The 25,569-nt window shown below is 48.4% G+C and overlaps 1 protein-coding gene across 7 annotated transcripts in view; it reads right to left on the minus strand.

Annotated features, from left to right (window-relative positions):
• The window catches only part of Fgfr1 (fibroblast growth factor receptor 1), a 51,108-nt gene that overhangs the window by 13,242 nt on the left and 12,297 nt on the right, over nt 1-25,569 (minus strand). For 3 of the 7 annotated variants that reach the window (XM_013521511.1, XM_013521508.1, XM_005398449.2), the window contains exons 3-5: nt 3,237-3,503; nt 1,917-2,006; nt 1,488-1,660 (exon numbers count right to left, since the gene is read on the minus strand). In XM_013521511.1, coding sequence (XP_013376965.1) covers nt 1,488-1,660; nt 1,917-2,006; nt 3,237-3,503 — 530 coding nt within the window. The remainder of the gene's footprint in view (nt 1-1,487; nt 1,661-1,916; nt 2,007-3,236; nt 3,504-25,569) is intronic. The other 4 variants (XM_013521512.1, XM_013521506.1, XM_013521510.1 and 1 more) reach the window with 3 other exon arrangements.

Genomic DNA, 25,569 nt, shown 5'->3' on the forward strand with positions numbered 1-25,569 from the left:
AGGAGGAGGAGGAGGAGGGAGAGAGAGAGGTTAGCTAAGAGAGAGACAAACAGGGACTCTGAGGATGACCAGAGAATAAAGAAGGGGAAGGAAGGTTGGTCATTAACATGGATGGTCTAAATTAGCAAAACTGAACAAATAAAAACAATGAGGCACTTTCATTGTTGCCAAAGGCCTGGTGAACTTGTTATTCTTATGTTTTGCTATGGGAAGGTGACTTCATTTTCCTTTTCTTTTTTTTTTTGAGACAGGGTCTCCCTCTGTAGTTTCAGGCTGGCCTTGAACTTACTTTGTAGCCCAGGAGGGCCTTGAACTCACAGCAATCTTCCTGTCTCAGCCTCCCTAGTGCTTAGATTACAGTTGTACACTGCCACATCCAGCCATTTTTCCTTTTAAGAAAGTAATTGTGAGCCAGGCATGGTGGTGCATGCCTGTAATCCCAGCATTCAGGAGGCTGAGGCAGGAGCATCAAGTAGTCCAAGGCCAGCCTGGACTACAATGGGGAGACCATGTCTCAAAAAAAACAAAACAAACAAACAAAAAATAAAGTAATTGTGGGCTGGGGTGTAGCTCAGTGATAGAATGTGTGCTTAGCATGGGCAAGACCCTGGTTTCCATCCCAATCATCTCAATCATCTCTACCATGAAAAAAAGAGTAATTGGGTAATATGCACCAACAGCTTAAAAAATGCTAATACCCTTTGACCCAGTAATTGCATTTCCAGAAATCTGTTCTAAGGAAGCACATTTAAACATGCTGATGAATATATTTGTGGAACATTATTTACATTTGTGAAAAACTAGAAAATACCTAAATATCATAAAATAATTCAAGGGCCAAGGATGCAGCTCAGCAGCACAGTGCCTGCCTGGCAAGCGCAAAGCCCTGGGTTTGATTCCTGGTACCAAAAAAATAAGTACAAAAATAAAAATAATTCATTAAATTGTGGGATATATTTATAATGGAATTGTAGGTAGCCATGAAAAACTATCTTTCAAACACTCATGCTTGAAATAACAATGATTCATGTTATTGTTAACAAATAACAAGAAATTATATGTACAATGTGGTCAATCATGTAAAAGCCATATATACACAGAAAAAGGGTAATTTTTAAACTTTTTTTTTGCACTTGACAATTTAAAAACACTATCATTATAGTTAAAAAAGCATTATTTAAAACAATTACGAAAAATAAAAAAATAAAACCAAAAATAAAATAAAACAATTACGAGGGGCTGGGGCTGGGGCTGAGTATAGAGCACTTGCTTAGCATGTGCAAGGCCCTGGGTTCCTTTCCTAGTACTAAGAAAACTCAAAAAATGAAACAAATGAAAAAAAAAAAAAAAACAAAAAAGAAAAAACAACAACAACAAAAAAACCAACCCTACAAATTACAGGCATACAGTGAGGATTTTCTATCTCAGCCTCTTCCATTCCTCTTATGCTAACTTTCCCAACTTTCATATGTATACACAATGTGTACCTTGTAGCCTCCAATCCTGTGGTCAGGTTTGAATTCTTTGCCATTTTTCAACCAGCGCAGCGTGGGGTTGGGTGTCCCACTAGAAGGACATTTGAACTTCACAGTCTTGGCAGCTGGTACCGCGTGCAGTTTCTTTTCCATCTTCTCTGGGGACGTCCAATATGGAGCTACGGCTGCCCAGGAAAAGCCAAGAGAGACAAGATGGCGGAGGTGGTCAGGCTCCAGAGCAAGGGCCCAGGCAGGTGTGCAGTGCCCGGCCCTCTGCCAGGGTCTGTGTGCAACACCCAGTATCCACAGCATTGGCAGTGGGGCACCCTGAATCCCACAGGCCCTTTGCCTCTCCTCTCTACTGGCTTTAGCCCATCTCCAGCCCATCTCCCGGTTCCCTCAACCCAGGCCCACAGGCAGTAAGGTAGGAAAGTGTCTCACGCATACGGTTTGGTTTGGTGTTGTCTGTCTCTTTCTCCTCGGAAGAGGAGTCATCATCGTCATCATCATCCTCCGAGGAGGGGAGCGCATCTGCAGGAAGGATGAGGGGCACTGAGGACAACACCAAGGCACCCGAGACTTCCAGCCACAACACCAGTCACCCCACAAAGGCCCGCACAGTCACAGATGAACACTGTGCCCCTCCCCAGAAGGACGCCAGGCCCACTCTTCCCTTAGTGACAGTCTCTTGAGGGGACAGAGATTGTTCAAGAAGTGTGTGCCCCAGTGTGAACCCCTCCCCTCCCTTCCCCAGCCCAGTGCCTTCAAAATGGGTGGTGACAGCAGGGCCAGCTGTTCCTCTCTGATGCCACACTGTGCTTGGAGGCTCTCCGGCCCGTGGTACCACTCAGCCATCCTGGCTCTCAGAATGGCAGCCAGGGTGCCTGTGTCCTCCTTCGGGTTGCCAACCACCGGGAAGCCCAGGCGGGTCTAGGCACACAAGGCTAGAGCCGTGGGAACAGCCTACAGTCGGGATTTTCCTAGCAGAGCTGCTAAGGCTCGGAGTTGCCTACACCACTCCCTAATGAGAATGTCCCCCTTGAGAGAACGAGTGTCACACTGGCAGTCAGCAGCAGGATTCTTGCCACAGCTTTGGCCAGTCCTTCCTGGCACTCTCAGGGATCTGGAAGGAAATAAAGAAGGCAGAGCCCTCCATTGGGGCAGATTCTAAATGATGCCTGGGAGGAGGTGCCAGCCCCACATGCGGAGTACACGAATGATGCCAGCTCTACCTCCTTGAATCCTAAGTTTGTCAAAACTGCATCCTGACAGTAACAGATTCTCTGGCTGCCCAGGAGCTAGCAGGCAGGTGTGTCCATCGTGCCCATGATGTGGCGGCGGTGCACCCCAGTCCTTCCCACCACAGTGGGGCCCGTACCACATGCTCTAGGGCTCTGGTCGCTAAGATGAGCATCACGTCCAAACGGCAAGGCAGCAACAGCATGAAAGCTGGCTGAGCCCCACAGCATCCTGGAGATCTGGGCAAACTGTGGTGGAAAAGGCAAAGTCCTACCACCACAAGAGCATCGCCAGTCACCTTGGAAGTAGGTCTTGGGAGCCCTAGGTCTCTGGCCTGGGGTCCACCCCAGAGGTCTCCCCTCAGAGAGCTAAGCCGCACGCCGGGCAGGGAGCAGTGTTAGTGGGCAGCGGTTTCTGAAGCAGAGTGGGAGGATCACGGCAGGGAAGGAGGCTCACCTCCCCTGATCCAGCAGCGAGAGACAGAGGGTGGGTATGGGAGGGGAGGAGGGCTTGGCTACCAACCTGAGACATTGACGGAGAAGTAGCTGGTGTCACTGCCAGAGGGACTGCTGGTCACACAGGCGTAGAGGCCGGAGTCGGCGGGCACGGAGTCCCGCACCTCCACCTCCTCCCCTGTGATGCGGGTACGGTTGCTTTCCACGAGCTGCACCCCATCCCGCAGCCAGTTGATGCTCTGGACATCATCCCGCAGCCGACAGCGAAGCTGCAGCAGGTCACCAGGGTGGACCAGGAGGGACTCCACTTCCACAGGGCCTCCCCAGGGCTGGGCTGCAGCCACCACGGGGACAGGAAGAGGAGCCAGGGGAGAGGAGGGAGGGAGACAAAGGAGTCCCGCTAGCCACGGTGGGCCACACGGACTCGAGGTCACAGAGCTGGGGAGCAGGACTGGGGACACGGGTCAGTGGGAAATGCCTGGCTACCTGGGACCCCATCTCTTCTCCTCCACCCCACTCCTCCAAAAGTCAAAGGAAGAAAGAGGCAAGTTAGGAAGCAGCTGCAGCAGCATTAAGCAGGTCATGTTTCATTTCGCCCCATCCCAGGGGAAAGGCCAGCCCTCCCCAGGACTTATCCACAGTTCCCCAACACATGCCAGGGCTTTGCCAAGAGTGGCCACTTCCCAGAGGAACGCCCTATTCCTTTTGGCTAGGTCAGCCTCACCCCTTTCCCTAGTGACTCTTGAATACACTCTGTTCCTCAAAACTCCAACAGCCCCAAGAAGGCACTCCTGTCCAACAGGGACTCTGGGTTCCCAGGATCCAGCAAAGGTGGGGGGTCAGAGGAACACGTGAGAGAGCCAGCCCAAGGAAAGGTCAGCTCAGGGGACCTACAGCTAACAGGTGGCAGGCCTGGAGGATTTGGAGCTTTTGCCTATATTAGGGACGGAGGCCTGCAGCTGCCACAAAACCCACACTTGCTCTGGCAGCAGAAACTGCTGCACACAAAGCCCTTTTCTCTCGTCCCACTGCTGGGACCCAGCCTCTCCTGTGGCCGGCAACGTGAAGTCACACATCCACCCTGCCCCCTCCCACCCACCTCTCCTTTTCAAGCAGCAGCCCTGGACCTGCCAGTGTCTACAGCTCCCAAGAGGCAATGTTACAAAGAACACCCATCCCTAGCCTGGCCAGTGACTCATCTAGCAAGAAGTTGTAATCTGGACACACCCGGGAGCAGCCATTGAAGGCCCAGTGTCCCCTCTTTTCTAGCAAGGGGAAATGAGATTTCTGTTTCCTTTTAGGATGTTTAACCACATGCCTGGCTGCTTCTGGCCACCAGAATGCACTGCCACCTGGGGTAGGTCAGGGTATCATATTTACCTTCAAATTCCGAGGCTAAGGCCAGCCAGGTACTGAGAGTTATTTAATAAACACTCAATAAATGAAATGGGGACTGCCCTGCCACCTCCTCCAGGTCTTCCTTTCTTTCTTTCTTTTTTTTTTTTTTCCGGTACCGGGGATTGAACTCATGACCTTGCGCTTGCCAGGCAGGCACTGTGCCACTGAGCTAAATCCCCAGCCCCAGGTCTTCCTTTCAAACTCCCTTCTCTCCTTGGCTCCTCTCCTCTTGGTTTACTAAGCCTATTTCTCAAGTGCTCAACAAGTGTCTGCTAGAAACCTTACAAACAAAGTCAGGTGTCTGGAGCTGGATGTGGTGGTGGGGGCCTGTAGTCCTAGCCATTTGGGAGGCTGAGGCAGGTACATGGCTCCTTATCTCACTTAACAAACAACAACAAAAAAGAAAGGAAAAAAGGGAGGAAGGCAAGGTGAGAGGGACAGTGGGGGTCTGCACTAGAAGGTACCATGGACGGGCAGTGTGGCTTTCCTCCAAGGGCTGGCACCCCCACCCTGCACCACCAAGGGCTCTGCCTGAAACACTGGATCATCAGAAACAGGGCTGCAGCTGCTGGAAAGGGTTGGAAGCCACGAGGCTGGCACACGTTTGTTTCTGAGAACCCGGTCAAGGGGAATGCCACAAAGGTGAGCAGAACACACAGCAGGTTAAAAATAGGTTTTATGGGTCTTAGAAAACGTTGCTCTTTCCACTTTTAATGGTTTATGGCTTTGCCAAATGAAGGCAGAAGAAAAGCAGTTTTGGACTCAACCCTGAAGAAAAATAGCTGTCACTCCCATTGATCAAATCTCATTTCATTCAAGTGACCTCACTGATTAAATGCTTCATAGCTCGTGATCTGCACCAGCCGTTGGTCAGCAGCGAACCCTGATTCTGAGATGCTGGCCTCACACAGCACATGACAGGTGTCAGAGGCGGTCCTAAGCAGCATCTGCACACCAAACTCTCCAGCGTAACCTAGGAAAAGCCTCAAGCACCCGTTCCCGATGCCGATGCCGTCGCTTAGACGACGGTTTCCTCCAAATGTACTCTGGTTTGCTTCATCCTCTGTCATTCCTGGTACTACTTTGGGGGACTTACTCAATGGCCTCCCTAGAGTTATGAGTTCAGACTCACCCCGACGTTCCCAGGCCCTGTGTGTGTTATCACACCATTCTCCTGACCAAGATCCTACACCATGTGCAGGCTCATCTCCACAGCCTTGCTTGGCCTTCGAGGTTCCCCACATCTGCTCCCACCCACTACATCCAACCTTCTCCCTGTCACAGCCTCCCACTCTGAGCCTGGACACGCTCCTGACAACCACATCCTGCCCCCACACAACAAGCTGACAGCTGTCAGCATCATCAGGAGTCTTCCTGCCCTGGACGACTCAAAGTCCATCACCAGAAACGTCCAGGAAATCTTTAGTTTCCAACTGGTGTCACTACTCAAACTTCCTCTAAAATCATTATTGTCCAAACCACACAAAGTCACAGTTATGTACCATCTTGATTTTTTTTTTTTTTCTGGTACCAGGAATCAAACTCACGACCTTGCGCTTGCCCAGCTTGAATTTTATTTTTTAAGCACTATAAAATTAGCCCATTTAAATGGTTTCTGGTATAGGTGCCCCTTGGAATGCAAAGGGGATTGGTTTTAGGACTCTCTGAAGTTGTGAAAGTCCATGAATATTTAAGTCTCCTACATAAAATGGTAGTGTTGGCAGACAATCTGCCTACTATCTTCCTCTATACCTTAAAGCATCTCTAGATTACTTGTAACACCTAATATAATGTAAATGCAATGCAAATACCGAATACTGAAACTAGAACCTTCATACTGGGCTACATCCCCAGCCCATTTAAAAAAAATTTTTAGATAGGGTCTAGCTAAGTTGCCTAATCTAGGTTTGAACATGCAGTCCTCCTGCCTCAGCCTCACAGAATGCTGATATCACAGATGTGCACTGCCACACTCAGCTCTATTACACTATCATTAAGGAATAATGAGAAGGAAAATATGTACATATTCATTACAGACACATTTTTCTCCCTGAATATCTTGCATCAATGGGTTGGTCTAATCTGCAAACACAGTTGCAGAACAAACATCACAATGTAACTTTAGAATATTTTTACCACCCGCAAAAGAAACTCAAGGCCCAGGGAAATTCCCTCCTCAACTCCCCCTCCAAGTCTTGGCAACCACTAAGCTGCTTTTTGTCTTTACAGGTCTGCATATTTCAGATCAATGAAATCACATAATATGTGGTATTTTGTGACTGGCTTCTTTTATTATGAATCATGTAGTCAAGGTTGTTCCATGTTTCAGTACTTGCTTGTCTTAGTACTTCCTTCTAAGGGCCTAATAATATTCTACTGTATAGATACAGCACATTCTAGCTATAAGGTGATAGAAGTGTCTATGTCTTTGGCTTCCCTTAAAAACTAGCAAGCAACCCTGTGCAGAGCTACCTGATATGATTTCCCCACTGCATCTAACAAGATAGAAACTACTCAGAAGGTCCTGAATGAATTTAGGGTGTGGTAAAAGCTATTCTTTTAGAGGAACCTCAAATCTACAGCATCAATTGCTTTTTTCATGGCTAGCAGTGTCTCGGATGTGTCTCTGCTGCTCCATTTGCAAGGCAGCTTTCTTCCAGGAGGCAATGGAGAAGGACCTGACCGCTGTTGGTTTCTTAGGCCCTGCCCATCTGCACACCACCTTGTAGAGTGGCAGGGACCACGACCCTCTCCTAAGGAAAGTGCCTTGAGGATGCCCCCAACCATTTAGCCCCGCTTCACATCTCTTTTGGTTTTTCTAGGGTCCCTCACTTATATCTTGTGTCCTTAGGACTAGATCTGTGTCTGTCCGAAACCAACAGGCTACTTCTGTCAAAAGATGTCCATTAGCAGGACACAGCTGATACTGCCATTGAGGCAGCTGTGAAAGATGAAGGAAAAGCCATTTTGTTGCTCAGCCACATGAAACCATCACGCCGGGTCTGGAGAATCAGATTCAGCAGATCCAGGCAGTGCTCATGATGGACTATCTGGGGATGCTGACAGGGGTGAGCCGCAAAGCCCAACACTTGCTTTATGCACCTTGCTTCCTGCAAGGTAAAGGTGAGAGGAAGGAGCAGAGCAGATGCATGTGGTATCTGCATTCTGTGGCAACCCAGCCCTGGGCTGAAAATGCTGGCGGGGCCACATTATAATGTTCACCATGCCAAGCTTGAGGTACCACATCTTCCAAGGGCAGGAAAAATGCACTGTGCTCTGCTGCCCAGAGACTAGATTCCCAGGACAGGGAAGGCTTGAGACAGGGCTTGAACTGAACATCTTAAGAGGACTCAGGCTGCCAAGCTCACTTCCAAAACCTTGGACAATTCTCCAAAAAAAAAAGAGGCCAAAGGCTCTTCCTCAGCTGCTAAATCTGAGACAAGGCCTCTTGTCCAGGGACAGGCTCCTGGCAGTGTAGATGCCATGGAAAGTCATGCAGGATGGATCTAGGACTCCTTTTAGTGGAAGAGAAAGTGATTCATACACCAATCCTACCTTCCTTCTCTAACAGAATCTCTATTCCCTCAGGGGGAGCCAAGAAGCAAAGGGGGACAGACTTTTCTGTAATCCTCAAGGAAGAAGCAGTCAGAAAAGACAGAAGTGGGAGTGAGGAAACATTCCCATGGTGCTTTGAGTTCTGGGAACATAATTAATGAAGCCCTATGAAGTCCCTCTCCCTTCCTGCTTATCCCTCACATACCGCACTATACTGGGTCACTCCCAATAAGCCAACAGGTGTACAGTTTGCTTAGGCACAACTGGTCTGAACTCTCCCATGGGTGTTCAGCCAGTGTGGTATGAGGTACAAGTGGCCACAGCAAAGTTCTTGATTCTAAGTCTACATTTTCTGCCAGCCATGGGCCTAAGCTGGGTGGGAATAGAGCCCAAAGTCATATAAAGCTTGTGGTTCTGAGAAGATGAGATCCCAGTTCCTGAAAGTTCAAGGAGATGGAGAACTTTCTTCAAAATAGTTACCATTAGGAGTCTTCAGGCCCTGTCACCATGCAATGAGAAAAGGGTTAAACAAAGGCACCAAAGATGTATCTTAGCCAAAGCAGGTAAGAGCATGAACACACACCTTGACGTGCATGAGCATTTACTTTAAACTGCAACATGAGACAGGTGGAGGACACAGGAATCAGGGGCAGGCAGCTCAGCCAGCCTCTCTGGTTGTACAACTTAAAGTACAGGTGGTCAGAGAAGACTGAGGGCACAGAAGAGTCTTGCCAAGGATGGAAGGGAGGCTGAAGGGGAGAAAATACAGGATTGAGATTAGCACGTGCCTGTAATCCCAGCACTTGGGAGACTTGAGACAAGAGGCTCATGAATTTGAGGCCTGCCTGGAATACATAGCGAAGAGCCTGTCAATACAACACAACACAACACAACACAACAAAACCAACAAACAAAAAAACAACAAAAACCTTAGGTTATAGGTGCAGAAAAGAGTGAGGTGTTCCTGAACAGGGCAGGTAAGGCCTACTATACATCCTGCTTGAACAAAAGGCTCATGGTAAAAGTAAAAAACCAAAACCAGATTTCAAACCATAAGGTGGGGAACAAAACAAAGCCACTAAGGAAGTCCTAGGGAACATATCTCTGTGCAGCAAAGGTTCATGCCAGACAGACGATCAAAGGTGAAAATGTGCTTTGAAATACAACTTCACCAGCCTGGTCCTGTAACAGCCAATCTAGTGTGGAGTTATCCATCCACCCTACACCTCGCAACTCAACATGACCCCCATAAAATGGAGCCACACTTCACAACGACCCCTTGTCTTCCCACAGATTACCTTCTGTCATCCCTGTTAAATCCTTTTGATTCTGGATTTCTGGGTCAAGAAAACAGGGGAGAAGGGCTATATTCTTCAGGAGCATGGAGGAAGCGGTGGTCCAGGAATGTTTACAGTCCTGGCACAAGTTCCCCAGAGATAAATGAGGAGGCAATTGTGGGTGGTAAGGATCCCATAGATCCTTACGCAACTGTGCTAAGCAGGAATACCGGCCTTGGCCATTGGCCAGTATTCATGGCACGCAGACCAAACCCTGTGCCCAGCGCACAGTGCACAGCCCTTCTCACTGCCCTCTCTCTAGCCCCAGCCCCAGCAGGTGGCAGCTGACCATGTGCCAGGTGTAATTCTCAGCATGTGTTAAGTCATCAGATCCATATGACCCCTTGAAGTAGGCACTATTATTATCCTTATTTTAGAGGGGAGACTGAGGCACAAAGAGATTTGGGGTTTGTCCAAGAGGCTCACCTAGGCAGCAAATGGCAAAACTGATATTCAAACCCACATGGCCTACTTCTCTAGAAGCCACCCAGGGTGCAGCTCTACAGCTCTGAAAGACAGACTGTCCTACAGTCCTTGACTTCTGGAGGACAAAACCCTGCTAGTTCAGCCCACTGGTCCTGCTAAGGGCATCTGTGTCTCCTCCCTCCTCACCAGGGATTCTAAAATTGGTTGTTCTGACCTTATCCTCACTCCCTCCCATCACTCCCTCAATCTTGTAGCTCACCTCTGAATCATTATATTTTATATATAACTACGCATTCTTAACTTGTAAATGCACGTTTCTGCCCGTGTTCATTCATGAACTCCAAGTCAAGTGAGTTGTGCTGTTCACACCGGCAGGTGAGGAAGCTAGGGTGGGGGTGGGGCTGTGACCCAGGACTCATAATGATGCCCTGCTTTGGCATCACACTTGATACTTCACAAATCATACTTATTCATGGTCATGTTATTCATAGCGGTTCCCACTTCCACACGTGAACATGGAGGCGTGGAGACTCCCCCAAGGTCACAAAGCGAGGCGCAGCACTGGGCTGTAGATGCTGGATGTGCTGATCCTGGACCCCTCTGGGGTTTCTCACAAGGGCACTTCAGAAAATACCTTCACAGCAGATGGGGCAGTGAGAGGTGACCCTGTGAGATGCCACAGCACTGCCTTGGCCACAGGTGGCTGGCACAGTCCTCCCAACTGGTCTCTTGCTCACCCCCATCAGTCACCTGACACCTCTCTTCTCAGGCCCCTCACCCTTGATTACAGCTTACACCTGATGACCTCTGATGACCCACTGAGAAGATTAAGAACATTAGGCAAAGGGGCTGGTCAGCTGTCCACTGGGACACCTCTCTGATCTCAGGTGTACGAAGATCTGATCCCTTCAGATCTGCCGGTGCTTCCAGTCCCCTCACACCGTGAGCCTGGTTTCTCTCTCCTCCCCATCCACCTGTCCAGTTTCCCAGGTCCTCCATGCAGGTTTTATTTTGCTTTGCCTCACCCAAGAGACCTTGCTTCTCTTAAAATAGCTTTCTTCTCTCTCTCCAACAAGCAATCATTTCCATCACACCCTTGGACCTTCAAACTCACTCTCTGGAGATTTATAGTTGAAGAACTACATTCTCCACTCAGTGTGGTGTTTCACTGTTTTTGTTTTGGAACTGGAGGTTGGTCCTTTTAAAAAATATTTTAATTCACTAAATTGTCTAGGCTAGGTTCAAACTTGTAACCCCTCCACGGTAACCTCTCAGAGTGCTGGGATGACCTGCAGTCACTCTACACTGTGCTTTACTCCTTCCTAATGTGCCCTCTCCTGGGCTTGTTCATCTTGTACTTCGTCATAGAGCTCCTCTATGGGGCTGGTCCATAAACATTTGTCTCATCTCCCTGAAGTCTAGAACCGTCACTGTGTTCCAGGCACAGGGTGTAGGACTTGAATAACACTCTTCCCGCAAGATCCGTACACTGGTTGCAACATGATGTCTCAGGGTAGTGATTTCTGTCATCCCTGTTAAATCCTTTTGATTCTGGATTTCTGGGTCAAGAAAACAGGGGAGAAGGGCTATATTCTTCAGGAGCATGGAGGAAGCGGTGGTCCAGGAATGTTTACAGTCCTGGCACAAGTTCCCCAGAGATAAATGAGGGGGCAATTGTGGGTGGGGGAGGAACTTGGGGTGGCTTTGAAAGCAACTTAAAAGGACTACAGAACAACGCAGCAGGGCTCTGAGGCCCTCTGCAGAGGTTTTTTACTATGTTATTTTGGCTTTGAAATGGAACTGAAAACTTACTTTAGTCTGGCAAGCAGAGAATGGGGACTCTCTCCAAAATCCCGGGTACCAAGTTTCATTCTACAAGGGTTGGGGTGTGGAGAGGGTCCCCTAAAGATACGTGACTCCATGAACACAGAGTTCCCAAGAAACAAGGGAAGCCGCAGGAATGGGGGGCACAGGTGTGTGGCAGGGGAGACTGGAACACCAAATCAATTAGCAGGGTCTGACGCCCACATCAGCTATTCACCAGTCTCCCGACCCAGGGAATCTGGAGTAGGGTGCCTTTTTTTTTTAAATAGAAAAAGGGAATGGAGTAAGAAGGGACATTTTGCATGCAAATGGGCCAGTGCCAGAAGAGCCCATTAAAATGTAAAAACTCCACATTCAGCCTGACAAAACGGTGCAAACTGCTGTGTTTGCCAGAGGGGCAGCAATAAAGCTCAACAAAGGGGCCAGGGAAGAATGGCGGGCTGAATGGCCTCAGTCAGCAGGTCCCCTTGCGCGTTGCCATGGGGACCCCACCGGGGCTTACTAAAGGTATTTCCTGAGGAGAAAGGCAACGCACACAGGCCTGGGCAGCCCGGCTAATCCTGACAGGAAGCCATCGCCATTCAGCAGCCCAGGGGCTTGGGGCCGCAGTTTTGTTTTGTTTTTATTAAAAAAAAAAAAAAAAAAAAAAAAAGATTTCAGTCTTTTGTGCGTCCCACCTCATCACTGTAATTTAGTGCAGAGCCGCCTGTGCTGGCCAAAGCCACAGCCAGGGCCCCTGCACCCACCTCCTCATACCCCGCAAATCAGCTCGCCAGGAACCAGGCAGAAGGAGGAAACTCAAAGAACCCCTCACAGGAGCCCCAGGCTGAAACAGTTTGGTATCAATCTTAAAACAGAGAGAGGGAGCCTGGGTGGTGTAAGGAGTAACCCAGCATCAGAACTGGGCTTGGGGCTCAGACTTCCAAGCCTAGGTTTACCTGATGCTTCCCTCAGACCTGCACTTTTTTCTCCACTAGGGATTTGGTCCCCTTCCCCCAACTGTCTCCCACTAGGATTATAATTAAGTGATTAACAAAGGAATGCATCCACGAGTTTTCTCAAAAGAAATCCTCTTTCCAGCAGAAGCTCTGCCCCAACTGTTTACTACTGATAACACCCTGGACCCAGAGGAAAATATGGCTCTTACCCCACCCATTTCCCAAACAGCTCCTACATCACTTTGTTTCTCTCCCTCCTATCTTATCTGCAGAAAGAACCCTGGAAGAGCAAAGGGAGATGCCCTACAGCTACAGGGAAGACTGGTCTAAGCTCACAGCTCCTAGAAGTTTGTCACCATTTCTCTTTTGGCATCAGAAGAATCCGGCCTTTGCAGATTCAGGGAAGGAAGCCAACAACACAGCTGGCGGTGGAGACAGAAACTCCTGTGTGACAACTGCTCCCTAGAACACAGTTTAGGGTAAATTAACATTTCCTGAGCAACTTGTAAGTGGAAGAGCCACCCCTAGTAGAGAAAGAAAAAGAAAAGGGACACAAGTCTTCATTGTGATTTGAACCCCAGGTCTGCTGGGGTTTGTTGTTGTGGTTTTAAATGTACCCCAGGCTGGACTCAAACTTGTGATCCTCTTGCCCATCTGAGTGCTGGGACACAGGTGTGCCCAGTTCTCCAGGTCTGGCGTCTGCAAAGCCCACATTCGAGTCCCCACTCCCCTCACCAAACGTGTTGTGAATCTGACATTTTGATAGAGGAAAAGTTTCTGCAGTGATTTTACTTTAGGAAAAGAAGCTGGAGTCTTTGCTCGGTGATAGGAGGCTCCCAAAAGGAACCCTAAATCTCTATGGGCACTTATGTGGACTTCAGGCTGGGGTGACCTAGACAGTCAGGTGGGGTTTTCTCTTATCATTATTAAAAATCATGTCCTAAAATCAAAGCTAAAGTACCATTTGTAAGCACTGGCTCTATGCATAAGAATATCTTCCACTAAGTTGTAAGCCTCCGTATGTGGATAGGGGTCGTGCTGCTGCTGGGAGGGGAGCTTGGACCCTCCCACCCCTCGGACCCTCCCACCCCTGGCCCAAAGCCCAGGCCTCCCAGCCATGTGTCTGCAGCTGCGACCTGTCATGCACTTCCTGGTCTGGGTTCTGTAATGGAAAGATCATTAAGAGTGGGGGAGGGAAGAGATGAATCGCCAGCGAAGAGGTAACCGTGCAGCTCCCACTCTCCGCTGTGCTCTGACCTTAAGTCAGGTCAGGTTCCGCAAAGAAAAGAATGCATGGCCCTGCCCCCACCGCTGCCACCCCTGGACCCTCCTGGGGCCTCTCCTCCCCCACACTCGGAAAAGCCAGCAGCTGGGCAGGAAAAAGTTGTTGCTCCCAAAACTTGCTGATACCTTCTAAGCAGAGGCCTCAGCTGTTTCCAACTGTGCCTCTCTGCCCCACCCCAAAACCTCACTGGGTGCTGGAGGGCACAGTTTACCAAGGTTCCCCACCCCCAGGGTGCCACCCTCTCCCTGCCCCATCTGGACCACACATTTCAGGATGGGTTTGGATCAGAGCCCCATGCGTGCGAATGGGGGCAGAACAGATTCTCCATAAAGTGCTATTTTTTTCAGTGTAAAGAAATGCCCTCCCTGGGCTGTGGGTACAGTTTGTAGCATGGCTGAGGTCCTGGGTTCAATCCTCAGCTGGGGGTGGGGGCCTGTTATTTTTACGTGATGAGAATAAAGGTGACCCAGCCTGCTCTCTGAGGGACAAGAGGGCGGTTCAGGGCACCGAGGGAGAAGAGGTGAAGAGGGTAAGGTGCATGGGTGAGGGAAGGAAAGAAGACCACAGAGCCGATGGCTGCCTCGGCAGCTCAGTGTGAGTGAAGCCAGTCACAGAACCCTGCACTTACGAAGGGTGAAAGTGGTAAACTTCATGTTATGTATATTTTACCCTAATTAAAAACTCAGCAGCGTTCAGAGTAGACAGTGTTAGTTTACTAAAAATGTGCCTACTTAGCAAAATATTGATGATCCTAAGTGGGTTCAAAAGACTTGAATGGAAACTTTACCAGCCCAGGACACTTTTAATGTGGGACATCAGGCCGATTTCACAGGTTTCCAGGATAGTGAAGACCCAGAAACTGCTTCCTTTTTAGACCCCGTCCATCTCCGTGCCAGGAGTTCCTGGGTATTCCTCCCTCCACACGCATATGGCAAGAAATATGGGCGGTAGCACATGGCTTTTCTACTGTGGGGCAGGTGCAGCAGTGTCTACACTCCTTGCCCCCACTTGGGGGATCCAGAACCACAGCATCCCGGGGGAGAATTTCCAGCTCTAAACTCTGATGTCAACATTCCCGGTGCCCTGAGGGAGGAAAAGTCTTTGCAAAACCCATTCCCTCCCAAACTCAGTCTGAGCCACAGGTGGCGCTCACTGGCTGAGTGCAGTGGAGTCAGCCCCAGGCCTGTTCTGGGTGACCCCAGGCACTCACCTCTCCTCTCAGGTCTGTGTTGTCTCCTGGGAGAAGAAGAAGCTGGTTGACCTGTCTGTTCTAGATCCTTCGAGCTCTAACTAATGTCCTGTGAGTCAAGTGACCCTCGCTAGATGGAAGGGGCCACTTACTGATGTCTCCACCTGCCCCCTACCCAAGAACAGAACTCCCTGATATGAGGGAGGGAGGAACCTTCTACATTATATTTAAGCAAAAGGGATGCTTAGCTGGGCACGGTGGCACACACCTGTGATCCTAGCACTCTGGGAGACTGAGGTGAGGGTATGAGAAAAAAGGGCATCTAGCTCAGTACAAATGCCCCATATTCAATCCCCAGTAACCTGTCAACATACACACACAAAAAGGGGATACTGTTTTGGTCACAAAGCTCCAGCTACCAGCACCTTCCATCAGTGTTTCTCCCTCCGACCTTCTTGGCCTGTGGTGCTCTCACCAGGGAAGACTGGCAGAAAGTCCAGGTATTTTTCAAGAGTACGCAGTTAGGCAGAATACTGTACATTTTACAAATGTACTGGGAGTTTGAGGGTAGAGAAAAAGGACTAATGGGGGGTGTGATAGGGATTTAGCTCAGAGGCATAGCGCTTGCCTGGCAAGCGCGAAGTCATGAGTTCGATTCCCGGTACAGGAAAAAAAAAAACAAAAAAACCCACACACACCACTTGGAAACCAACCCCCCCAAAAAAACAACACACACCACTTCCAGACAGGCCTCCGTGCATCATCAGTACAGTCTCAAGCATTCAAGTAACAATCATCAAAGTTTTAAATGCCAAAGGGGGAACATTATTCAGTAGTTAGAAAAGGAACTAATTCCTAAAACTTAAGGAAAATAAAACTTAATTCTAAAAGTAAACCCTGGAGTTTGACAATAAACGGACAGAGAAATGCAGAAGGACTCTTCTAAAAGAGTGGAAGCCCAGGGTGCTGGCAACTGACTTGAAGCAGAGCTGTTCTGGGAGGGGCCCTTTTTCCCCTATTCCTGCCCTCCCAGCCCCAAGCAAGCAGATCTAGCCCTCTTCCACCTCCGCCTACGGCTTCCTCCTCTTCAGCCTAGCGCATGTGCGTCAGGGCTATAGGCAGTGAGTGGGACGGGACAGTCCCACCCTGGGTAACCTTGGCAAGTTGTTGCTCTGATTCTCTGGGCCATTTTCTGAAGTTGCTAAATGGAAATGATATCAAACAGACTTTTTAGGGATGGTAATTAATCAATTTTAGCGAATCTTACCAAGCTTGGGTGCTGCTTCAGAATCAAAACCCCTGGGCTGGGTGTAGTGGTGCACACCTGTAAACCCAGCACTTGGGAGGCTAAGGCAGGAGGATCACTAAGTTAAAGGTTAGTGTGAACTACACAGTAAGACCCTGTCTCAAAAACCAAAAAATGAAACAAAACAAAAACACAGTAGTATTTTATATACCCTCCAGAGGAGGTCATGCCACAAGAATCTGAGGACCAGTAAGGTTAGATATAAAATGAATTCAATATGTGGAGCAATAACTGTTTCTTTCACCTGTTTTCCTTACCTTCCTATTGAAACAAGTTTTATTTATTTTATTTTATTTTTTTTTCCTGGTACCAGGAATCGAACTCACTCCCTTGCACTTGCCAGGTAGGCACTGTGCCACTGAGCTAAATCCTCAGCCCCAACAGGTTTTATTTCTAGCCTCCCATTTTTTCTTTTTTGAGATAGGGTCTTGCTATGCAGTCGAGGTATGGGCACCCATGCCCAGCTTTAGGTAACTTTAAAAAATGAAAGTGAGTTATTTATCTGTGCATTCTCTTAGTCAAAAGGTTTTTTAAAATAAATTTTTAGAAATCTGTTAGTGCATGTTTGCAGTATCTGATTACAGTCATTGTGGGGAAGGCCGAGTGTGGTGGCGCATGCCTGTAATCCCAGCACTTGGGAGGCTAAGGCAGGAGGATAATTGTGAGTTCAAGACCAGCCTGGGCTACAAAGTGAGCTCAAGGTCGGCCTGAACTGCATAGAGAGACCCTGTCTCAAAAAGACAAGAAAACGATGATTCAATTTAGTATTTTTCAACTATACTATGGTAGGGAAGCAGTATACATTCAGTAGAAACCGGGCTGGGGAATATAGCTCAGTGGTCCAAGTGCTTGCCTGGCAAGCATAAGGTCCTGAGTTTGATTCCCGGTACAAAAACCAAAAACCAAACATTCAGTAGAAACCTTATTTTAAGTTTTGATGTTTTCCCGGGGTATGGATATGTGCCATGCTGGGCACCAACCATGGGGCAGCTCCCCCAGCCAGCCCTGGATCACCATGGTCAACAGTCAATACAGTGCACTGTGCTGCCAGTGCTTTTTGCATACAAATACTTAATAAAGTACACTTTATAATCTGACACTTTATAATAGACTAAGCACTGTGAGGTGACTGGCCAATTGCAGGATAATGTAAGTGCTCTGAGCCAGGGGCCCCCCCTCCACGGGCTGGGGTTGAACCCAGGGCCTTTGCTCTGAGCTACATCCTCAGCCCCCCAAAATTTTTTGTTTTGAGACAGTTTTGCTAAGTCACTAAGTTGCCCCAGGCTGGGCTCCAACTTTTGATCCTCCTGTCTCAGCTTCCCAGAGTGCTGGGATTATAGGCATGTACTACCATGCCCAGCTGTTAGTACATTTAAGGTAGATATGATATTCGGTAGGTTAGGTACATTAAATGCTAGTTTTACTTAATGGCATTTTCAACTTATAATGTGGTAGTCAGGGTACAACCCTATCATAGTTTCAAGGAGTGTGTGTGTGTGTGTGTGTGTGTGTGTGTGTGTGTGTGTGTGTGTAAAGAGAAAGACAGAAAATCTGTAGCATTTGGGCTGACAATGGACTGCATTTTGACAGTGGTCTTACAAGATTAAATAAAGCTGACAAATCCCTATCACCATTGACTTGGTAGTCACAAGTTTGTAGTCATGCTAGAGTAAACACGCTTATCATGCTGCCTATCACATAAAACAATAGCGCAGGTAGTCATGCACACACAATACATAATACTTGATCATAATAACATTATGTGATTGGTTTGTGTATCTACTACACTATATTTTTTCATTGTTATTGTATACTTTTAGTTATGTCTAAAAATTGACTATAAGTTGGGCAGTGGCAAACACCTGTTATCCCAGCACTCAAGAGGCTGAGGGATAAGGATCCCTGTGAGTTTAAGGCCAGCTACATAGTAAAACCTTGTCTCATTAAAAAAAACAAAACAAAACAAAAAAAAAACCACTTATTTTGCTTTGCTTGTGGCCCTAGCAGGAATAGGTTATACCACACACACACACACACACACACACACACACACCCCTCACATAGCCTAGATGTGTAGGAGGCCACGCTATGTACACTTGTGTAGCATACTCTATATGCTTGCAAAATGACATCATCTCCTAATGATGCATTTCTCAAAATGTGCCCCCCTTGTGAAGGTGACATGACTATATATGTATTTATACGTATTCATATATACACACTAATGTGTGTTAGTCACTGGTCATGGCCTATAGACCACAGTCAACTTACCCACCAGGAGAAGAGGCCATCCTATGTGATTTCACCTGTGACTGGGTTCAAGGCTTTACTTGATGTGGGCTTCGGCCAGCACTTTTTCAGTGAATCATTTATTGTGTTGCATGGTTATCAAATCAGCAGGGTTGGGGCTGGGCCTGACTCCTGACAGGGGCGGGGTGGGGAGGGTGGGAGTGATGGTGTAGAAGGCACACACAAGCATTCAGGAGGGGTTTCCAAGACTTTCAATGTTTCCTCCCAAAAGGTTACAGACAGTCCAACTGACAGAACTGGAAGAAAAATATTTACTGTCAGCAGGTCTATAACTCCATTTCCTGGGCATCATGGGTAGTATACCACACCATAAATTAATATGCACCTTTGAAATCCTGCAATTATTCTGTGGTTAGCCCAACTACACTGTCGTATGTTCTTGTTTAACACATTAGTTAAATACAAACACTAAGAAAAACAAAATTTCGGAATCCCCCTCCCGTTTTTGCACTTACCTCTCTGACACGTTTGTTTAATCCTATCACACAACTGCTGGGCCAAAGCCACTTGAGAAGTGTGCAGGCAGTGCTATGTGTGACCTATGAAAACCTCAGGTGTGGTGGCATCTAACACTGTGGTGATCTGAGGCCTTCGCCAAGTGGGAGTTCTTTGGCTACCCAGGAAAAGGCAGGTTTTTGTTCTACTGATAATTCTAGGTGAAGGAGCCACGTTCTCAGGGGAGCTCACTGATCTGTGACAACTCGGGAGAGAACAAAACATCATGGGAGAAGTGACACAAGATAAACAACTCAAGGGAGATGGAGCCAGATTCCTGTGAGATAAGAGGACTGCGGCCGCCGGCAACGTTCAAATTCAAAAGTTGCTCTGCCTCGACTCTGGGAAATCCAGGCCAATGTGGGGATGTTGTGCCTTACACTAGCAGTCAGACCCACCAGAGGCTGAAATGTTACTCCATCCTCATCAACTACACAGCCTTTGACAAGTTACTGAACTCCCTGAACCGCAAGCTGAGGATATTGAATAAGCCCAAAGCTCACAGGAGAGCTGAAAAGATGAAGTACAGCATGCACAGTGTGGCAATGCAATAAATAACATTTATTATTATTTTTCAGGGCCTAGGGGTTGAACTCAGGACCCCACACATGTTAGGCAAACAGCCTACTATGGAGCTGCATCCCAACCCTATTTTCAAAAACAAACTCATATAACCTTTCTGGGAGGCAATTCAGTACAGTGAGGCAATCAAACATTAAAAATACAACTACCCTTGGATGTGTGGCAAATTTTATTTGTAAAAGTATGTTGAATATAGAACAAGCTCCTGGAAATAACCTAAATTATTGCCAATAGTAGCAGGCTGGACAAATAAATTTTGTATACCCACACAATGGAATACTATGTAGTTATTTAGCATGACGAAAACACTTTTAGTGTGGCAATAAATAGACTTAGTTACAAGCTAGTATATACAGTAGAAATTCTATTTCTGAAAAGTCAAGTTTGTATAAATGCAAAACAAAACAAAACAAAACCCCAGGCCGGGGATATAGTTCAGTGGCCTAGTGCCTGCCTGGCAAGTGTACAGTCCTGAGTTCTATTCCCAGGACCACAAAAAAAAAACAAAACCCCTCAAAGAATAGAGTCACAGTGTCACAGTTGACAGTGATTACTTTTGGGTAACAGGAATATGAATTTATCTTTTCCTCTCTGCAGGTCCATAGTAAATTTTCTATAACGAACTCAAATCATGTATCAAAATAACAATGTGTTTTTTTTCCGGTACCGGGAATCAAACTCAGGACCTTGCGCTTGCCAGGCAGGCAGTGTGCCGCTGAGCTAAATCCCCAGCCCCTCAAATAACAATGTTTTAAAAGAGCAACAGACTCTTTTGCAGGGGGAGACAGGATCTTGCTGTATGGTTCAGGCTGGCCTTGAACTCACTACATATCCCAGGCTGGCCCTGAATCAATCCTCCTGCCTCAGCCTCCCGAGTGCTGTGATTATAGTGTGCACTGCCACAGAACTTTGCTCTAGAGGAGCAAATGGATGTATATTAAACACTCCAGCAGTTGGAGGTGTGGCTCAGTGGTAGAGTGCTTGCTTAGCATCCCCAAAACCAAATAACTCCTCCATATATTGCAAGGCAGAGTAAAATGCTAGGTTGGAAGCTAAGGATAAAAAAAAAAGGAGTAATTAGACAAGAGAAAATTTCAACAAGGAAGTGACTCTTAAACTTTAATCTAAACTCAAGCTAAATCTCAAAGTAAGAACTGAGTAGGAATTATAAAAAGTAAAGACGAGAAAAGAATGGAGACAGGCATTTCCAGTTAGGGGACCTAGCTAAACAGTGGTTATGCATAAAATAGGTGTCGTGTTAAGGAAGAAGGTAAGACTTGTTTGCCCAGATGAATGAATGAATAAATGAAAAAAAAAAAATGAATGAATAAATGAAAATCAAGGAAAGAACAGACCATCAGCCAGAGGTTAGTTGTCAGTTCTGGAGAAAACTGAGGAAGCAAGTTAAGCTTGAAATTCAGTTGTCTGTGTCGATGAACCATGTGACACTCAGTGCTGCCATCTTCTACCCTGCCCAAGCCCATAACCACTAAGTAGGTCTACACTTTGCCAAGCTCTGTGACCTTCTTGACCACTTGGGGCTCAATGCACCTGCACACCCAGGGCCTGGGAAACACCCACACTCACCAAGGGGCAGGGCCCACCGCCCAACAGTCACCCCTTTACACAAGCCATCCCAGCTGGCTTGGCCATACCCAAAAGGGGGCAGGAGAGCGCATAGGACCTGAGCAGATCTTTCCTGGTGATTGCAACTGAGTGGACAGGGCACGCACCCTCGAGAGGAGGCAGTGGACACCCTGCTGGGCAAGCAGGAAGGTGAGAATGGCTGCAAGCTGAGAACTGGGAGGGAAGTCAGAGGTAGGTGCTCAGGCCTGGTGCTTTCCTGCCAACATGCCCATTGCAGGAGAGCAGTTGGGGCAAACTGAACCCTCTTCTTGGCCGTTGCCAGCTGGACATCAGAACAAAGCCCTAAGGCCAAAAGCAGCCCAGAACTCAGAAGGCTTCTCCTGAAGCCCACATCAGGTGGGCAGAAAGAAGGTAGGTCTGTACTGGGCTTTGTCTATGTGGGCCATGTCCCCAGAAACAGCAGCCAGGCCCAGGAGATGGAGAGCAGCTGGACCTCCCCAGAAGTAGTCCTCTCATGTCCAGGCTCAGGAAAGGAAGAGGAGGCAAAGGTGGTGTCTACAGGGGGTGCTGAAGTCTCCAATGGCCTCAGAGGAATGAGGCATTATAAAAACAGGGCGCAGCTGCTGGTCAGAGAGCCTGACCTCGGCCCTCGCCCCCGGGGATAATGACTCCCCAGAACTCTCCTATCCCCAACCATCCATCACTGCCTGGACAGCCCCTCGGTGCTCCTGCTGACTGCGAGCAACACCACCGGGTGGCCGGGCCCTGCTGACCACCTCCAGCACCAGCTATTCACAGAAATCAGGGGACAGAACCGCAGTGGATTCTTTGTTTGGGCTCCCTCCTACCCTGCCTCCACCCGCAGCAAGTCCTGCAGACAGCCATTTGCTCTTCCCTGAAAAATTCCTCCTCCCTGACTTCGGGGAGTGGGCTGGCAAAGGCAGAGTGGAAAATCAGTGAAGCTAATGGTGCAGCAATGCAGAGGCCCGAGCCAAGAACACAGCCTTGGAGTGGCTCCGCCGCGCTGGCCCAGTGCGGTCGGTAGAGCAGGACCCTGTGCGCCCTCACATTCTCTCATACACTGCCCCCGCCCTCCCGCCTCCCTGCCACTCGCAAACACTCTTTCAAAGGCACTGCAAGTGGATCCTTCAGGAAATCTGGTGGCTTAGAACACCCTGCAGAGTTCCACAGACCTGAATCCTCCACCCTGTTCTCAAGTGGGTCATTCAACATCACCTTTTGCTCCATGTAATTCTACTCGCCTTCTGGAATTCTTTCTACCCAGTGTGCATTAGAAGGAAACTGGTTCTTTGTACGAGAAGAAATTTTCCTTTTTTTTTTCCACAAGAAGAAAACTTTCATGCCTGTAATCCCAGCACTCTAGGAGGCTGAGGAAGGAGGACTGCCTTGGTAACTTAGTGTGACCCTGTCTCAAGAAGAAAAAAAAAAAACCCAGAACCATAAAAACCAAGTCTGGGGTATAGTTCAGTGTAAAAGCCCCAAGTTCAATGCTCAGTACCAGGAAAAAATAGGAAGAATTTCTCTGGGAGTAAGGGAGTGCATACCTTGTGTCCCAGGATGGCTAAAGGACACAGGTCCTCAGGCCACACCAACTGCAGTCAGAGGGATCACTGCACGTCTGCTGTAGGTCACCCTCTGGGATCTACTCAAGGCTCCTCCTGCAGCTAGGTTGACATGCACACCTCCTGGACCACACACACCTCCTGGGCCAAAGGTGGCCGGCTGCAGGGACCCCTGGCTGGGTGCGGGGTAGGGTGTACGCCAGGACCTACAACTGGAAGCCTAGCCAAGGCTCTGGCACCACCCTCAGCCTCTCCCCCGTGGGCACAGGTTTCTGTACAACAGAGACAAAGCCTTGCTTTGTGGCAAACACGGCACACAGGGGCCTCAAAGCCAGAAATGGAAACTGCAGCTTTTCCATTAAGCAAAACCTTGCCCCCTTCAACTGGCCACCAGACTCCTTCAAATCTGGGTGGGTGGGAGGAGCTGTAAAACCTCAGCCCATTAAATCACTTATAAGTTGCAGGTTCCCGTGGAGAAGGGCAAGTATAGAGACTGAAGTCTCCCTCACTACGACCTACAGAGCGGGGTCCAGGGTATCCAGCCCTTGTAACTGCTAAAAAGGGGGTAGGACCCCATTCCCAACCATGAGAAGTGGCCTTACAAATGGTTCTGGTTGCACTCACTCACTTTTCCCTCCAAGTCCAATTTTAAGGAAAAAAAAAAAAAAGACTTGGAAATAGCCCTCCTCTAACTCAAAAATGTCTTTCCAGTTGGTGCCTATCTTTTGAAAGAGGTACGATACCCTTTGGCCTGTGCAAGGCAGCTTCAGTCCACCCACAAGCCTCGGGGCCTGATCCAAAACCAGCCCAAGCCTCAGTGGTTAAGATCGCTTTGCAAGGGCAAGCAGAGGGAGGAAAAAGAGGGAGCTGGCTTTCCTGGAACCTTATTAAATCAACTTTCCAAGGACAGCCAGAAACTCCAGGCCTCCTGGTCCCACAGGAGCCTCTGTAGACTGCTAGGATTGCGCTTAACTGGGGGAGGGGCTGCCAATGTGCGCGCGTGCACGTGCACACGCACACACATTACAGCACAGTCTTTTTAAAAGGGAAGGGCTCTTAGTGTGAGCAGCGTACAGGGTAGTTTGCTTTCAACTCTTGGACAAATCCTGTGTATAAATTATGTTTTTGAGGACAATAACAGCATTATCATCAGCAAGGCCAGGACCATGCAGTCAGTATACTTTATGTATGTAAGGTTCCTTCAAGTTTCCAAAGCATGAAGACAGATCTGTTCTCACGAGATCACAATCATGGCCATGCTCTCTGAAGATGGCAGGACTCACAGAGTCATGAGGATATGCAGAGACTAAGCGCACCCAACTGCCTCCACTGCTGTGTCCCAAGGCACACAACTGCAGGCCCCTCACCATGTGGTGTCCTCTGGGGTCCTGGGACAATGGGCCAAGAGCGGCCCTTGATGGCTCACTGCCTGTGGAGCAGGCACTAAGAGCTCTGTGCACGTGCCCATTCAGTCTCATGCACATTCGTCACTGACAGAACATACAGAGAGGACGTTCCCAAGAGCCAAGCATGAGCAAGACGGTGGGGGGACAAACGGAGACAAAGGCAGTCCAAGGAAATGCATGCACACAGGGAGACTCGAGCAGGAACATTCACAGTAGGTTTACTGATAATGGGCACAACTGTTCATGAGTGCTGTGTTTGGTATGCCCCCCGAGGTGCCATATGTTGGAAGCTGGGTCCTCAGCATGACACTCTTAAAAGGTGCTGAAATCATTGTTTGGTTTGGTTTCGTTTTTGAGACAAGGTCTCACTATATAGTGCAGGCTGGCCTTGAACTCACTTTTGTGGCCCAGGCTGGCCTGAACTCCGTGATCCCCCAGCCTCAACCTCCCAAGTGCTTGGATTATAGGAGTGCGCTACCATGCCCTCCCTGCAAAGCATCGAAATCTTTCAAGAGGTGAGGCTTAGTGAAGGTCATGAGGAGCATTTCTGGGTTAGGACCCCCTAGTTCCTGTGAAAGCAAGTTGCTACAAAAGAGAGACAGATGAAACTAGGTATGGTGGCGCACACCCATGATCCCAGCAGTCAGGAGGCTGAGGTAGAAGGATCACCCAACCTGGAATATATGGAGAAACCCATCACAAAAAACAAAAGAGCTAGACAGAGCTAGGCGTGGTGGTGTCCTCTGGTAATCTCCACACTTGGGAGGCTGAGGCAGGAGGATAGAGTTCAAGGCCAGCCTAGAAGACACAATGAAATCCTATCACCAAAAAAAAAAAAAAAAAACCCAGCAAGACTAGTCCCTCCCTGCCAGCGTGGTGGTGCACACCTGTAATCCCAGCACTTGGAGGTTGAGGCAGGAGGACTGTTGAGTTCAAGACCACCTTAAACTACAAAGCAAGCTCAAGGTCAGCCTGAACTGCATAGTGAGACCTTGCCTCAAAAAGACTAAAAAAAAAAAAAGAAAGACTAGTCCCTCCCTGGGTGTGGCTCTTTTGTCTTGTGACCCTCTTACACACACGCGCGAGCGCGCGCGCACACACACACAGTGGCATACCTCTGCCATTCTGTAACACAGACCTGAGGACCCTCACCAGAGGCAGAACAGATGCTGCTCCCCT

This window comes from Chinchilla lanigera, unplaced genomic scaffold, assembly GCF_000276665.1.
Source record: "Chinchilla lanigera isolate Chin_1 unplaced genomic scaffold, ChiLan1.0 scaffold00062, whole genome shotgun sequence".
In the NCBI taxonomy this organism is placed as follows: Eukaryota; Metazoa; Chordata; class Mammalia; order Rodentia; family Chinchillidae; genus Chinchilla; species Chinchilla lanigera.